General features: G+C 40.1%; 2 protein-coding genes across 7 annotated transcripts in view; one reads left to right on the top strand and one right to left on the bottom strand.

Annotated features, from left to right (window-relative positions):
* LOC127654663 (frizzled-5-like) overlaps positions 1-3,152 on the top strand; it is a 4,168-nt gene extending 1,016 nt beyond the window's left edge. For all 5 annotated transcript variants that reach the window (XM_052141919.1, XM_052141918.1, XM_052141917.1 and 2 more), the window contains one exon: positions 1-3,152. This exon is cut by the window's left edge and continues 57 nt beyond it. In XM_052141919.1, the coding sequence (XP_051997879.1) occupies positions 1-1,723 (1,723 nt within the window). In that variant the 3' untranslated portion in view covers positions 1,724-3,152.
* A 165-nt stretch (positions 3,153-3,317) lies between these two features.
* LOC127654671 (cyclin-Y-like protein 1) lies at positions 3,318-15,774 on the bottom strand. 2 transcript variants are annotated; one of them, XM_052141936.1, is made up of 10 exons: positions 14,758-15,774; positions 9,948-10,022; positions 9,698-9,732; positions 9,522-9,622; positions 8,166-8,201; positions 7,984-8,035; positions 7,594-7,713; positions 6,102-6,268; positions 4,048-4,210; positions 3,338-3,889 (listed from the first exon to the last, which is right to left on the bottom strand). In XM_052141936.1, exons 1-10 carry the CDS (start codon positions 14,909-14,911, stop codon positions 3,773-3,775), a joined length of 1,020 nt encoding a protein of 339 aa, XP_051997896.1. In that variant the 5' UTR covers positions 14,912-15,774; the 3' UTR covers positions 3,338-3,772. The 2 variants fall into 2 exon arrangements, with proteins under 2 accessions (XP_051997895.1, XP_051997896.1); XM_052141935.1 differs by having other exon boundaries at positions 3,318-3,889; positions 9,522-9,732.
* Between the last annotated feature and the right edge of the window lie 1,399 nt (positions 15,775-17,173).

The following is a 17,173-nucleotide window of genomic DNA, read 5'->3' as shown; positions in this document are numbered from 1 at the left end:
GGTTGGGTTTTGGCTACATGTTCTGCTGCTGTCTCAACTGTCTCAGCTCAGTGATGCTGCCTCTAAGGATATAGTGTGCGAGCCCATCACTGTGCCAATGTGCAAAGGCATCGGATACAATCACACCTACATGCCCAACCAGTTCAATCATGACACCCAGGAGGAAGTTGGATTGGAGGTGCACCAGTTCTGGCCACTTGTCCGGATTCGTTGCTCCCCGGACTTGCTTTTCTTCCTCTGCAGTATGTACACCCCCATCTGTCTTCAGGACTACAAAAAGCCCCTGCCACCGTGCAGATCTGTGTGTGAGAGGGCAAAGAGGGGTTGCTCCCCACTAATGATCCAGTATGGGTTCGAGTGGCCGGAGCGGATGAGTTGCGAGCAGCTGCCCATGCTGGGCGATAACGATCTGCTATGTATGGACCAGAACAGCAGTGAGACCACAACTCTGTCTCCTCCCTTCCCCAAACCCACCGCAAAAGGTACGCCGAGGCATAGAGCCACAGCAAAATCTGCACTGCCGCAGAAGTGTGATCGTGAGTGCCGTTGCCGAGACCCCCTGGTGACCATCAGAAAAGAAGCACACCCCCTATATAACCGTGTACATACTGTCTCTTTGCCCAACTGTGCCTTACCTTGCCACCAACCCTACTTTTCCCAGGATGAGCGCACCTTCACGACTTTCTGGATTGGCCTGTGGTCGGTGCTGTGCTTTGTCTCCACGCTCACCACTGTGGCCACATTTCTCATTGACATGGAGCGTTTCAAATATCCTGAGCGGCCCATTATCTTCCTGGCTGCCTGTTATCTTTTTGTGTCGCTGGGGTATATTATACGACTGCTCGCAGGCCATGAGCGGGTGGCTTGCGAGGGCTCTGGCGATCAACAGCACATCCTCTATGACACTACGGGTCCAGCCCTTTGTACATTGGTCTTCCTGCTCATATACTTCTTTGGAATGGCCAGCTCCATTTGGTGGGTGGTGCTCTCCTTCACATGGTTCCTGGCTGCTGGAATGAAATGGGGAAACGAGGCCATTGCAGGTTACTCCCAGTATTTCCACCTCGCTGCCTGGCTCGTGCCTAGTGTCAAGTCCATTGCTGTGCTCGCTTTAAGCTCGGTGGATGGCGACCCTGTGGCTGGTATCTGTTACGTTGGCAACCAGAGCCTGGAGAGCCTGCGTGGCTTTGTGTTGGCACCACTGGTTGTTTACCTCTTCACCGGCTCCCTCTTCCTGCTTGCTGGCTTCGTTTCACTCTTCCGAATCCGTAGTGTCATTAAACAGGGAGGAACGAAGACTGACAAACTGGAGAAGCTAATGATACGGATTGGGCTTTTTACTGTCCTTTACACAGTGCCCGCTACTATTGTGGTTGCATGCCTGGTGTATGAGCAACATTACAGGCCAGGTTGGGAGAGGGCACTGGCCTGTTCTTGCCCATCTGAGCGCCAGCGGCTGGGCATGGGCCCGGACTATGCCGTCTTCATGCTAAAATATTTCATGTATCTGGTGGTGGGCATTACCTCAGGTGTATGGATCTGGTCAGGGAAGACTCTGGAATCATGGAGGTGCTTTGTGGCACGTTATGTCCCCTGTAGAACCCAAAAGCCTCCCGTATCGGGCTCGTCCATGTACAGTGAGGCCAGTACTGCCCTCACAGCCCAAGCCGGAACAGCACCCACTGGGACCTACCACAAATCAGCACCCTCATCCCATGTCTGATCATTGGCTTGATATCTATCCCCAATGCTTCATAAACCTTTCAAGTGAGTGACACACGTGTACATGACTCTGAGTGAGGTGATTCAACCTCGTCCCAACAGCTCTACATGTCCCACACTGAGAGTTGATGAAGGCACAGATTTACTATGAAGGATTTTTGCAGACTCTTATTTTATTGTAGTCAAGCTTTTGTCATTCATGGATCTAATTTGTAAAACAATGAAAATAGTCTACATTGTCTCACCAGTTCATGTGAGGTTAAAGATAATCGGTGTACATTCAACAACTGATGTTGATGTCTGTGGCGTTTAGTTCATGAATGATGGTGACAAAATGGCCAATACTTTATATGAACCACAACAGTTCTCAGATGAAATGCTACACTTTTTCCATTGAGTTTGTGGAGATATTTAATTTATTTGTGTATTCATGTAAATTCAAGAACATTGAAATATTGCAGGTAACAGTTGCTCTGTTGTGTTCGTGACTTTATATGCATATTAACATGATCTGGGTAGAATGTTGTTTTGTAGCATCAGTTTAACACAATCTCACTGAGTAAGAACAACTCTATTTTTCTGCTTATTTTGTGGGAGTACAAAATGTGAGACGGGAGGAAATGCATATTTTAATATAGTGTTTGTGAAAATGTCTGACAGTTATAGCAGAAGTTGCATGAGTTTAATCGTCCTCAACAGGTCCACACTCACACACTGTTCATGAGGGTCCCGTAACTGTCCCTTTGCACATCTTGTGTTTCAGAGAGCATCAGAGCTATTTCCCCACTCATAATAGATAGTTGGGTAGCATCAGTTGGGCAGTGTTCAATTGTAGAATGTGTATTTCTGAGATCAGTAGGGCAGTTAGGAGAGTAAATAGATTTATAATCTGAGCTTGACTTCCCTCTTGTGGTCAGTGGTTACATTTTCTAAAGAGGTTTACTGGTTACCCCAGCAGCCATAATACATTTACCCAACCACACTCTCATTTTCTTATAAAGACCGGTTTCAAAACATTGAAGAGCATGTCTCTCTAAATATTGATTTTTATTATTTTACTGTCCTAAATCCAGTCTTCATATTTCCCCAGTGCTTTTTTGGGGATTTTGAATCCTGTGTAGGGTATGCATCAGTAAAACCATGTTGGTTTTGTAAACCTGCGTAAACGTCTATTTTTCCCAAGTTTCAAGTGCGCATTAAGGTGTAAATCTGCAAGTCTCTTTTTACTGTACAAACTGGTGTAGAAATGACTTCACCTCTTTTGAATTTTGCTTTTCAAAATGATCCGAAGTGAGCTGAACATCTAGTGTGTCTCTGCATTACTTACAATGTTGTTGAGTCTGGGTGTATACTAGTTTGACTTTGTCAAAAGATGTTCTTTCAATAGTCCAGACTGCAAATTTGTACATATTTTGTTCAGTAAAATATATCAAACTCCCTGCTACAATGTTAAAAAGATTCTTCGATATTTATGAAAAGTGTCTTTTACATGTTTTTGTATTCTCTACAGAATAAAATGAGGAGCAATCTGTGAACCTGCAAACCAAATGTTTGGTCAATCATTTATTGTGCTTTTAGTTTCATTGCAATTTTGGGAAAGGACCAATCCTGCATTTGTGTTCTAGTGTTTGCACTTTTCTATTATTTTATTTGCAGGCACTAACACATACTTTATTCATATAGTTTAAAATGGATACGATCCAAATAAGAAATGAATTAGCTCTTTTAGTGAAAGAGCTGTACAGATTAAAATACCAAATGTGATGCAAAGCACAGTCTTCAAAAGACTCGTTACATGATTAGTGTTTATTTAAAATACTCCCATCTGCAAATGATTTCAATTAAAAACTGACAAAGTTCACAGCTAGTAGCCTACATAGTAAGCAAACAAAAAGTACAGTCTGTTTTGTCTCGGTGTTGTTCTGCATCGGTTGTGTAAAGTGTTTAAGGTCTGTTGGCTGGCGTCGCAGCCAAAGACAGGGAGATACTGTAGAACAAGTTTCGTCCATTGAGCTCTGGCTTGGAACGGTGACGCTTCCGAGGAAAAGCTCTAAGAAAGAACTGCATTGGATCTGCGGATGCCAATTAGGTTGTCTGCGCTTAACGATCTTCTCATGGCTGCCTTGCTCAAATCCTTGTACTTATCCTCACATAGTCTTGAGATAGCCTAAGGGATAAAGAATACAAGTTAATGGGCAGAACCATCAACTCGATGTAGAACAATGGAACTGCTTTAATTTTCCATGTAAATTGATCAGTTAACAGGAAATATGACCCAACATCCAGTAATCTTTCTTCCCATTGTTAAGGAGATCTGCTGCCCACCTCTAGTTTCTGAGCACGTTCGTTGCTCAGAGGCTCCAAGGGAAAGTTCAAGTTGTTGTCGTCTGCCAAAGAGCGCAGGTCAAAGTAATACTTGGCATAGACGCTGGCCGGGACATTAATGTTAAACTGCAGCAGCTCCAGAAAATGTCGCTCCATCTCGTTCCTGACAAATGGATCATGAGATTCGATTAGTCAGCAAGCGTGTCCTGATAAAAGTTCAATTACAACAAAAGCTGAATCAAGACTACATTACAGCTCGGATTTTGCAAATAATATGTTCAAATGAAATCTATTAGTGTTACCCGTACAAAAAAGCTCCATGTTAACATAAAAAAAACCACAGGAAAATTATTTTAGGAAAGTATACTGAGACCATGGTGTAAGGACACAACCATAAGTACCATGCTATATATCAAAATATCATAGGATTACAATCTGAATCATCACTGACACGAGTAACTTGAACACAATCCATTATTGGGTATTATTGTCAAGCAGTGACAGCAAAGGGACATGCTAAACTTCATCTGAAAACCAATATATACAGAATGTTTCCAATTCTTGAATTTGAAGATATGACATTTTGAGACACTACATGTAATTTTTGTCATAGCTCAGACTATTATTTACATTTACATTTATGCATTTGGCAGATGCTTTTATCCAAAGTGACTTACAGTGCACTTATTACAGGGACAATCCCCCCGGAGCAACCTGGAGTTAAGTGTCTTACTCAAGGGCACAATGGTGGTGACTGTGGGGATCTAACCAGTGACCTTCTGAGTACCAACGTATTATACAGTGCACTTATTACAGGGACAATCCCCCCGGAGCAACCTGGAGTTAAGTGCCTTACTCAAGGACACAATGGTGGTGACTGTGGGGATCAAACCAGTGACCTTCTGAGTACCAATGTATTATACAGAGCACTTATTACAGGGACAATCCCCCCGGAGCAACCTGGAGTTAAGTGTCTTACTCAAGGACACAATGGTGGTGGCTGTGGGGTTCGAACCAGTGTCCTTTTGATTACCAGATTACCAGTTATGTTATGTGCTTAGACCACTACACCACCACTCTTTATTAATTGTTGTATGGTGAAAATGGTAAAAACATGAAAGGCAGACCAGTCAGGACACACAAGCATACAATTTCTATTTGAACTTAAAATCATAGTTCATAGTCAAAACTGTCAAATACATTATTATAATAGTAAAACAGTGAACTCTAAACAATTTGACACCCCCAAACCATCATACAGATGCTCTACTGCATCTAAGTGCAGACACAAAGACAGCACCCCAAATGATTTGGGAAGAGCAGACATGAGGTTGAGGTGGGTATGGGTAGAGGTGCTGGGGTTTTGGTCGCTAGGGGTAACAAATGGAGTGGGAGAGAGCCAGGACCATTGTAGAGGAGCTCTGAGAGCACTTGAAGCACGCCAGTCCAAAGGCTGACAAAGACGGCTTCAATAAAAGGGATAAAAATAGAGCGGAGGGGCAGAGAGGAGAGAAGAGGGACATGGCCTTTAACACACACAATCAGGTAGAACTCCACAAAAACAGACACGAACACACAAATCCTGTCTGCCATTTATGGATATTGAGACTAGAGGACAAACAAAAAGAAAACAAGGTTTTGAAGTGTGGGATGTTGTAGAGCATGTAGTAGTTTAGAATGGGATGATCTGACCGAGGACTGACGCGAGACAGCACTGTTTCAATGCATGGGGCATTCATGTATATAAAGACCTTTTGTTTTACAGGTTTTCTACCACACAAACCAGTTCTTATATTTTAAGAATAGACAGCAGGGTTCCCACATCTTCTGACCAATTAATGTCCATAACTTTACCAGTCATTCTGGATTATTGGATATTAAGGCTTTTAATTGAAATTGCACCATTTTAGAATGAGCAGAAATATAAAGAAATATTCACTATACAAATCTCCATGATTTTAAATGCATGTCTATGACTTCTCCGGGCTTGGAAAATCTACACAACTGTGGGAACACTGAGGCAGTGATTATATTATCCTATTCCTTTTACTCACATGTCCTCAACAGTAATGTCTTTGAGGATCTGACAGTAGTCTACGTTCCACACTGCCTGATCGTCCCAGACTTTTGAGGCCAACAGGATAGCTCCCAACACAATCCTTTTCCAGTTAGACGGGCAAATGTCCAGCTCAGCGTAAGTCAACAGCCTCTCCAAATATACCTGTATCAAAAGACATATTTATTTACTATCAAATGGTGTGAATGGATGTGAAGTAGGTGAGAAATGTTTTACTTTTAGGTGAAATTGATTTGGGACCAAGACAGGTTGAACGGTCTAAAGAGATTCATTCTCTACTGCCCTCTAGTGACCATAAGTGAGCCAAAGCACCTGAATCCGATATATCCGAATATGCCTGCTTTCTGTCAGACACTATGCTTTCCTCATTGTCTCGTGTTCACAGACCATCTGATGCATAATGCACACAAGCTCCAAATCAGCAGCTCCAATCTGATAGGTAGCCTTTATGCCAAGTGCACACTGTATGATTTTTATGGTCTTTCCAACTGTATGATATAAATGCATTGAGATCTAGGGTAGTCATGGCACACTGTATAACATTATGTCAGACAGTACGATACACATCGTAAACTGTAGGCCCAATTGTCCCGATCAGTGTAAGCGAAGCAGGGCGAGTTGTCTGGGGTTTTCTTCTTCTTAAAGAGTCTGAGATTTCTACCACTCCATCACGAGCATAATGCGTGTTAAAAAGAAAGATGGATTTCATCAAATAGGCCAATGAGAAAGAGTCTGATGACAAATACTACAAGTATTTATAGATGTTGTGGATGTGGAGGTAATTACTACAAGATGTATTGTGGAATTTAAAAAAACATGACAAGTTTTCCACTGAAATAAGGGAAAAAATTAAGATGGTTAATGTACGTCTCTTCCCTCTTCAATATTAGTAGGATAACCTATACTCGATTCTGAAAAATCATAACCTAGAGGCCAATCATAATCCATTGATAAACTTTACCAGATATATTTCCATATTTGTATAAAATGTTATTTGCCGATTTTATTCAAATGTTCCATATATGCCTACCATTATAAATCGATTCAAATAAAATGGGAGTGGTGTGAATCTAAACTAGTAAAAAAGATTATAGCCATTAAGTTTTATTGCTGAAGTGTTAAATTTTTTCCAAGTATTTTCTGTTTATTTAATAACATGTTTAATTAAAAAAAAGAATGAAATAAAAAAGAAAGAACATTGACTGTGCACAAATGTTGCTATTGAGCAAACACGGAACAGACTTCTTGCCAAGGAGTGAGGAGCAGGTGATCTCATCTGACCTGTAGGAGCAGTCACACTACACGACTACAATGCAACATTTCTGACACTAGGCATGTAGCACCAAGTACACCAGATATATAAATGTACATTCTGCTTTGATTTGGGAGTTATTTCTGAGAAATAACCAGCACATATTACTTTTGGATGGAAAGAAATTCTGATAATAAAAAACCCCTTCAACTCTTACCAGAGTGACGATGGCACACTCAGCTGTAAGCTGTGCCGCGCTAAACAGCGTCCGGACGAATCGATAGATGAGTTTGTGTTCGGGGTCTGTGCGGCAGTAATCTTCAGGAACCTGCTCCCTCTGCCAAAGGTGAATATTTACACATCTTAAACCAATATGTACAGAAGATCAAGTAAAAATGCTTTATTTTGTAAGTTAACTGTGGTCCTCTAATCTGATTTGCATTCCAAGAGTGCTGATATTTAGTATAACAACACTGGAACACTTCACTGGGCCTGTAATGTAAAATCCATCATCTGCTGCTAGTGCCAATAACTTGAGTATAAGAAAGAATGTAAAAAGAGTATGTAAATGCAGTGACTGAAACAAGATAAAGGTGTAGTTACTTACAGATAAGGGGTGCATTTTTTCATCAAAAATGTCCAATGACCTATCAGAGTCCCTAAAATGGATTAATTACATTGTTTAAAACCACTGTAAATATTTACATTTTAAATGCAAAACATAAAATATAGGTCAAATTGTTTGCTACTGTAACTGGTGAGGAAAAAGCATCACATAGTGAAACTCACCTGTTTTTAATGTGATAATATATTGCTAATGTAACACTGCAAACAGAAATCAAACAGGTGATCAGCATGAAAAACAATACAAGAAACACAACCAAAACAACTCTACATTGTCATTTTTGCTACTTACTATTTATGCAAAGTGCAGTATGTACAACTCATTAATAAGCAGGGATATAAAGTAACGAATTACAAATACTCACATTACTGTAATTAACTACTTTTCCCCAAGAATTGTACTTTAATAGTTTAAAAATGTTATACATTTACTTTTACTTGAGTACATTTTAAGTGATGTAACTGGACTTTCACTGCACTATTTTCCCACCGTCTGTTCGCTACTTCCCTGTCCTGATTTTATTTTTATCGATCAACATGATTGGTTAGGGAGAGTCTCGTGACTCCCGTCAAATCACACATAAAAAACTTGAATGGCAGCTGCAGATCAGCACAGCTGTGGAGAATGCCTCAAGCACAGTTTACAGCTAGAACAGAACCGGCCGCACATGGAAGAGATTTTCGCAGTGAAAAAGGCCAATTGCATTATTTTGTCATGTGAGTTTAGAAATCAGCATTAATCCTGCCTCTAATTTGAAGAAACATATCGAGATTTTACTAGATTCTGTGTGTCTATAATGTAGGTTAGGTGATGTTTGAGTGCTAATGCGGTTTCGTGCCTAAATGATCAAATACACTTTATAATTCCGCCAATGCCCGTCTTGGAGAAGATTTAATGCAAACGCAGTCGTTTATGTCTAAAGTGAACTTAAACAGTGGGACAAAAAGCATGTTTGCATCAATATGTTGGACTTGAAGTGTACATGTATGTGAATTGAGCATGTCTAGTAGTCTGTCATATAAAGGCCATTAATCAAACAACAATAACAAGGAGATGAGGAAACCCCCCTCAATACTTCCGGCTGTATAACTTGAGTAGCTTTAGAAGTATTAATGTAATACAAAAAACATGTCCAGGATGGCATGAGCGTGAGTAAATGATGACAGAATTTTCATTTTTGGGTGAATTACTCCATTTTAAGCGTGATGTAGCTCCTGTCCCAAACCACTTTTCCCATTCCTGCTCGACCTCCTCTATTGTGCAGGACATGACGTGCCAAGTGATCCTGATTGTTTAGCATTTATTTGCATTCCTTGTTTGAACATGTTTATGCACAACAATAACTCTCTGTCGGCATTAAGGGACATTTAGACCCAACACATAAACTGATTTTAATGTAATTGTTTCATACATTATGATTTTAAATGGTGATCGGTGTACTGAAAATAACTTTTTAATCATTTCATTTTTCATTCCCCCCAAAAATATGCAATTAAAACAAACAGTGGACTGTTACTGACCATTTGATTGTGCTTTTCAGGTTTGGCTGGCTAACTGTACTGTCATCAATGAATATTGTGGAGCATGAGCTGTATTTCTTTGAGAGCAGACCAGGAGAGACCTGCAGAAAAGAACAACATGTAATGCACAGAAAAACATTCCAACATATAACCAGTGTCAACCCAAAACCACTTACGTGATTTATGTGATTGCTTTTCCTTCGATCCCGAACTGAAAAAGAGAAGGGCAGTTACACAATTACTCAAATTTTGGCAAGTTAACAAGTGACCTGCCATCTATCTGGGTCAGCATACTAAACAATATGATTAGCTCAATAACAGCTCAACTCTGTACAAGACTATTACAGAACAGTTACTTGGCTAATTTAAAGGTCATTTAAAGGTCATGATAACTTATTATGATGTTTTCAAGTTGTAAACACTTACCATCAGTCTGTGACTTGCTAAGAAAAATCGTGCTGGCCTGGGCATGATCTGAAGGGTTGGACTCTAATGCCAAATCTAAAAGACAGAATTAAACTACAATCAATGGATTAATACATCAACAACAGATTGAGACAACTGGAAATAGAAACACTTATTTAAGGACGGGTGGAGATGTGCATGCACTGTATATGAAAATATGAATCAAGTTATGAATGAACATTTTTATTCTGCTACTTTGAATCTTTTTAACTTTCAAACTGTTTTATCACTAGATTATTAAAGCCTTGGTGCAGTGGTTAGCACAACTACAGGTGATAAGTTTGAGTCCTGCATTGCCCTTCTCTCTCCCTCCAACACTTCCTATCCCTCTCTTCACTACATCTGTCCAATAATATAAGTTAAAGCTAAAAATAACATACAAAAGGGGCAACTAGAAGATTGTTAACTAACCCTCCAACAGAACAAATAGTTCTTGTTAAAACTTGTAGCTTGGTTCTTCAAAAGAACAAAAATGTTGCCAGAGAAAACTAAATATATTGAAAGAGATGCATTCTTTGACATTAACACAGCTTCATTCCACAACGTAGTAAAACAACCCCCCAACAAGGGAAGTAAGGGGGTGCATCATCCAACCCAAAGAGTGCAGACTGATTGGCAGTGGCATACTGCAAACCCTTTGGCCTCTGGGGTGGGCACAGCAGGCACAATGCTGCCATTGTATGAGCAATGCTGGAGAACACAGGACCTCACACCCTCACACCCATGTCAGCAATGCTGTCAAAGGTTACAAGAGTGTGGGTTGTCGAGAAACAGATCGATTACCTGTAGTCATCGGAGAGGGAATTATCTGCTAATCAACTAGTGATCAAGGTGGATTCGGAGCGTGTCTGGGAGAAATTGGAGTTGTTATCCGAGGCGAGTAAAGGAAGGCTTTCTTGGAAGAACCAGATCATTTTCTTGTTCCTAGACTTTGCGAGCGCGATTGATTTTTTGTTTGTTTGTTCTGGGGATGGATGGGTGCACTAATGATGGAATTTGGTCTTTATAATCTTGTTTTATTATTGTTATATCTAGAATCTTGAATTCCAACACATGTCTCATTTCTAAAGACATATGAAGTAAACATGAAACATGTTGACAAGATTTTAGTGTGGTAAAATCGATCACAGGGTATGTACCTTATGTCGCCATGGCAACCAGTTATAATATTGGATATAACTTGGTACAGATAAGGTTAGTAAATGATGTTAACACTAAGATAACGTTAACATGAATAATATTTATTTCTTGTGGCTTTACTTTTGAAACCGTGTGTATTTGAATGTTTATGGCCCATTCTTTTGGGCCACTGTAAGCACCTTATCGCAGCCGCAATTATTTGCTTTATTTTTATAGGCTAAAAGAGGGACGAGATGAAATAGTTTTTGTGGTAATCAACATTATGCCACAAATGTTCTTGATTGAGTTTAACTTGTTTTAAACCTGGAACATTCTTTTGAAAGGAATATGTCACCACAAAATGAAAATCCTCTCATCATTTACTCACCTTCATGCCATCCCAGATGTGTTTGACTGTCTTTCTTCAGCAGAACACACACGAAGATTTTGGAAAGTATGTAACAGCTCTGTAGGTCCAGAAAATGCAAGCGAATGGGTGCCAAATGTTTAAAGCTCCAAAAGCACATAAAGGCAGCATAAAAGTAATCCATATGATCCATAATTAATCCATATACAGTGGAATAATTAATATCTTCTGAAGTGAAACACTATGTGTGCGTGTAAGGAATAGATCAATATTTTAAACTTTTCTTAATAATGTTTGCTTCCGGCCAGTTCACTGATGAGGGTGCACATATCCAGACCAGCCGAATGAGGCATCTATGAATGAATATCTATGCTCCTCTGTTGTAAACAACACTGCGCTTCCGTATTTCACGTCAGTTCTCTAGTGAACTTGCCAGTGCGCTTATGTCACCCGAAAGGCTGCGTGACCACAATCTTCGTGAAATTGTGGTAAAAATTTTAACAAATATATTTACTTATTCCTTACACATACCTAGCATTTTGCTTCAGAAGACAAATATTCTTCCAAAAATAATATTTGGTTTGTGTTCTGCTGAAGACACCTCTGGGATGTCATGAGGGTTGTAGGTACTAAACGTTGCACACAAGAACACTCCTTAACAGTGGTAAAATCACTGTAACGTAAGCTTCTTTTGGCTTATTGCTTTAATGCGCTGAACAACTTCGATTCATATATTCTCCACCTCCAGAGCAGTGAGCCAGATGTCCTCACTGATGTTCGGCGTAGCACACCACAGAGAGGTAGAGCCATATGTGAACATCCTGAAACAGTTCAATACAGGACAACTGAATTTTCAAGAAACTTAAGTGACTTCAAACCTTTGAGCTCATGAAAGGAATGTGCCACATGGATATCCCCAAAAGAGAGAGGGGGATAAGGAGAGGGAACAGCTGTCCCAAAGATATACATCCCTGGGATGCCAGGAATGACACACATTATTTTGATCATCTCTGGAAGTTAACGCAGGAATCTTATTCATTCTCCTGTCCGACTAACCTCTAATCAGAAGGGTTTAAAAGTGCTTTAAATTAATGAAGACATGCTGCTCTAAATAGAGCAATGGACATCACACACAAGTTATTTCTGTTTGCGTGCATAGCTACGTCTCCTCTGAGGGTAAAATAGCACAGGCTAAATAAACAGCAGTAAACCCTGCAAACAGCCACAGGCAAACACTAAAAGGGGCCATCACATACACCAACCCAAACTTCACAGATATCACTCTAAAGAGTTCCAGGAGACTCAATCTTTTTCTCATTAAACTGTTATTTTGACCAGAAATGGCATAGATTGCCCTGTTCAGATGACACCAACAGCACTGAATGCAGCACGGACACGTGAGATGAGGATGTAAAGGAATCACAATTCTTATAAGAAACTGAGGCACACATGAGATTAAAAAAGTAAAACAAAAGAATAGAATATTTTACTGCCACATTATCAGGGCTAATGAAAATTGTTAAGTGACTTACTGTAGTCCCACTTACAGTAGTGTCACCCGAGAGTAACCTGAGGTGTTGGACTAGTGATAGGACGATATCTGGCCAGATTGCCCATTAAGAGAAGTGTTAAAGTGATAGTTCAAGCAAAAATGAAAATCCTCTCATCATTTACTCCATCCATATGTGCATGACTTTCTTTCTTCAGCAGAACACAAACTAAGATTTTTAGAAGACTCTGAATGTACATAGAATGCAAGTGGATGGTGATCAATACTTAAAAACTCCAAAAAGCACAGACAATCGATGTAAAAGTAATCCATACGAATCCAGTGGTTAAAGTAATGTCTTCTAAAGCAATATGGTCAATTTGGGTGAGAAACTGTTCAATATTTAAGTCCTTTTCACTTTAATTGTTTACTTCCGATGCGCGTCCATAAGGGAACTTGGTTAACCCATCGGTACACGCGCTGGTAAGTTCAAATGAAAGCTAAACCAATGAAGCTTGTGAACAGTGTTCTCTTGTAAACAAATCGAGCTGCACTTCCGGTTGTATCACACAATTTCTCACGTGAACTTGCCAATGCGCTTACATCACGTGAGAGGCAGCGTCAACAGAGTGCCCTTGTGGACGCGCATCGGACAGCGACAGGAAGTAAACTATTATAGTGAAAAGGACTTAAATATTCATCTGTTTCTCACCCAAAACGATGATTTAGCTTCACAGTGATTCTCGACCTTTTTGGCTCCAAGGCCCCCCACTGTCAAAGACCATATTTGAAGGCCCCCTCACCCAAAACTAGATGTGTCTGATTAAAATAATTAATCATGGATCATTTTTTTATTCTGAAAGTTTCAGAAAGAGTCAGTTTATAATTTGTAGGCATACTTTTTAAAGTATATATATATATATATATTTTTTTTTTTTTTTCTGCATTCTAATTAAGTAGGATTACTTCAATATTTCTTATTTTAAATTAATTTTAAGTCATTTTGAGGCCCCCTTGGAAGTTGAGAACCATTAGAAGACATTAATTTAACCGCTGGATTACTTTCACAATGACTGTCTGTGCTTTTGGAGCTTTAAAGTGTTGATCAGCATCCACTTCTATTCTATGGACATACAGAGCAGATATATTCTTCTAAAAATCTTCATTAGTGTTCTGTTGAAGAAATAAAGTCATACACATCTGGGGTGGCATGAGGGTGAGTAAATGATGAGAGAATTTTCATTTTGGGGTGAACTGTCCCTTTAACGTGCCCTTGTGTCAGTTCCAAATTATACCAATAGACTGGTTAATGGATAGCCAGCACTTTCTGTTTTCAAGGATTTTTCTTTCCAAGTTTATGCAAATCTGAGTAAATATTGCATAGATGTTTGTTTCACTTTAGAAATTGTGCACACATCTGATTTGCTGTTTTTAAATTGTATTACATTTATCTGCAATTATATCAGCCATCCTGCGCACTAGATATCGGTCGACCACTAGTCTTGACACAATGGTAATAGTTCATGGATCAAAGCTTTAGAGGTTTGAATCTGCATCCTTTCAGTTAACGGTCTAGATCAGGGATGCTCAATATTGCTGGTGATCCACCTTATAAAGTTTAATTCCAACCCTGTTCATCCCTGTAATTAAACCCAATTTACCCATTTTGACTTTGATAAGATGGTTCAGGGGTGTTTGAGCAGGGTAGGACCTAAACTCTGACTGAATCAAGCCTAGATCAGAACCCCTGTGCCCAGATCTTTACCCACTAGACCTCACCACCCACCATTACCTACCGTCAGGCACCTCTCGGTCACTGATGTGCTGTAGATATGGACCGGTGTCATCGCTCAGGTCAGTATTGATCTGATATTCCTCTTGGCGCTCCACCTGTCGGGGCAGTTTTGGACTTCCTCTGGGGGACACGCAGCAGGACACTGTATTCCCCATGATGACACATACACAATCACTCTACCTGCTCATGTGTGTAACGCTGTGACCAACACCTGCGAAACTCACACCTGGGCTACTCCTGTCATCAAATGTGAATCAATGGATCCGATGAATGATCTCAAACTAAATGTAGGTCCATGAAGAGCTGAAATAAAGACACTGAAACAGAGTAAGCGTTTACTGCTGTACTATCTGCCTGTTCGAGATTCTGGAGACTTTACTGTCAGTCCATATAATGTGACTGCATGGATTTAGACTGTGCTACAGACGATCTCAGGCTTTAGCACCCAAGTAATCAATACAACCGGATGTAATACACGGGACTGACTGCATATCAATTCAAAATATCGATGCGAGAAAATCGAATACGGATTTATTCCTTTAAATTAGCCGTGTATGCTAGCTGCTAACGGCTAATATTGATTCATTGTGGATGGGCGAGTTTTTAGCCGCAGAGCTAACTGAGGTAAACCCTCCTTTTAACCGTAGTTTCAATGTCCGAATTCGTCCTACTCGAACCCGTTTTGGCAGTTCAGATCGGGAACAGAAGAAACAGCTCTTAGAGAATAGACTTCCGACCATTTATCCGTCATTTAAAGGGCTTGTCTGTGTGTTGGCAGAAACTCTGGATCCAATAATCACTCAAATCCTCAGGCCTTCGGGAACGCAGCGGAAGAATAGGAGCCTTTTAACGCAGCAGATGAATCAGTCATTTCCTTTTAAATGCGCTTAAATTAAGCTCCGGGTTTGTTTGAAGTTATTAACTTTCGTCCACCGTGTCTCGTCGGAGAGTCCCCCGTCAACCCCTCCTCACCGCCGGCCAGTGCACAACAGCAGCAATCCGCTCCCCGCCACCACCGCCATCTGCTTCGAGTGACGTTGACAAAGTCCCGCCCCATTTTTTACATTCCATCAAATGCGATTGGGTGAGCCATCAAAACAAAATAAATAGTTGTTCAATGATTGGTGAGTAGGCCTGTCACTTATGCCTACGGACAGGAGATCAGAAACCACGCCCATTTACACACCTCTTCCTTTTGTAATTTGCTATGTTCGGACTGAAATATTTGTGTATTGCTTAATGTATATATTCCTTACTATTAAAAAAGTGAAATAATATTATTATTGCAAGTATTTCAAACAGTGGTATTGTACATTATTGTCATAATTTCTCAATACAATGCATGTTTATATCTGGTTATTGTGCATTTCTAATACAATTTTGTCTAAAAATGTCTGAACTCTTGGGAGTTTGATCAAAAATTCAGTAAATAAGGAGAACATATCATAGTTGAGGTTAATATACCTAGATTAATATACAGTCAAGGGCCCCAGAATAACTTACTACGGGCATACGGCCCTGAATATACTATAATCTGCATAAATTGTAAGAGTAAAATGCTAGTTTACTCTAACATAGCCCATTTAATAAATGCAACCCTATGAATTTGAACAAATTATTTATAAAATAAGTGAATCTTTGAACTCATCAGTACCAATTTCATAATGCCGTGGAATTTAATACAAAATGCATCCAACATGAAACACTAAACACATTTTTTTATACATTTTCCTGCTCTCATATTCTCATAAAAGAGGTCATGACATGAGGAATAGTATTTTACTTGATTCTTTTAGATTCAACAGGTCATTGCACTATAAAATCTACTGAAAGTTTCAGAACTCAAAACTTCCTCCTCACTGCAAAAAGAGCCTTTGTTGAAACCAAGCTGCCAAAACGACTCGTTCTCTTCTTCCTCCACATTGTGATGTCACACTGTGGCAGACATTTGCATCTGACCTCGCCCACAACAACACATCAACGCCTACTTTACCATTAATCACATGCGTACCCGGCCCAGTAGTGGTGAGCAGTGAGATGGCAAACGAGCAGCTCAGTCAAGACCAGTGGGGATTTCTTTAAGACTGCAAGGGAAGCTCAGCTTCCCCTATAATGTCAAAAAAATAATGGTCAAATATGTACTATTGTGTAAACAATTTATTGACTAAAAATGCGTTAGAACACGTTCATCTGGAAGACGAGTTCCTTCAGAATCAGCTACATTACATATAGCAGGTCAGCTGACTTGATTTACTTCTCATACATTCCCGTAGCGTCAGTGCATTTCCCTGTTGAAGCCGAGCGTCCATTGACTTCAATGGAGCTGCTCTGAACAGTTTTTTCAGTGCTCGAAAATAGACGGTCATTGGATAAATGCTGCGATTATGTCCCGCCCACGGACGCTCAGCGTCTCTGGG

This window comes from Xyrauchen texanus, chromosome 14 (assembly GCF_025860055.1).
Source record: "Xyrauchen texanus isolate HMW12.3.18 chromosome 14, RBS_HiC_50CHRs, whole genome shotgun sequence".
NCBI lineage: Eukaryota > Metazoa > Chordata > Actinopteri > Cypriniformes > Catostomidae > Xyrauchen > Xyrauchen texanus.
The sequence above is the reverse complement of the archived record's forward strand: the minus strand, read 5'-3'. Positions and strand labels throughout refer to the sequence as shown.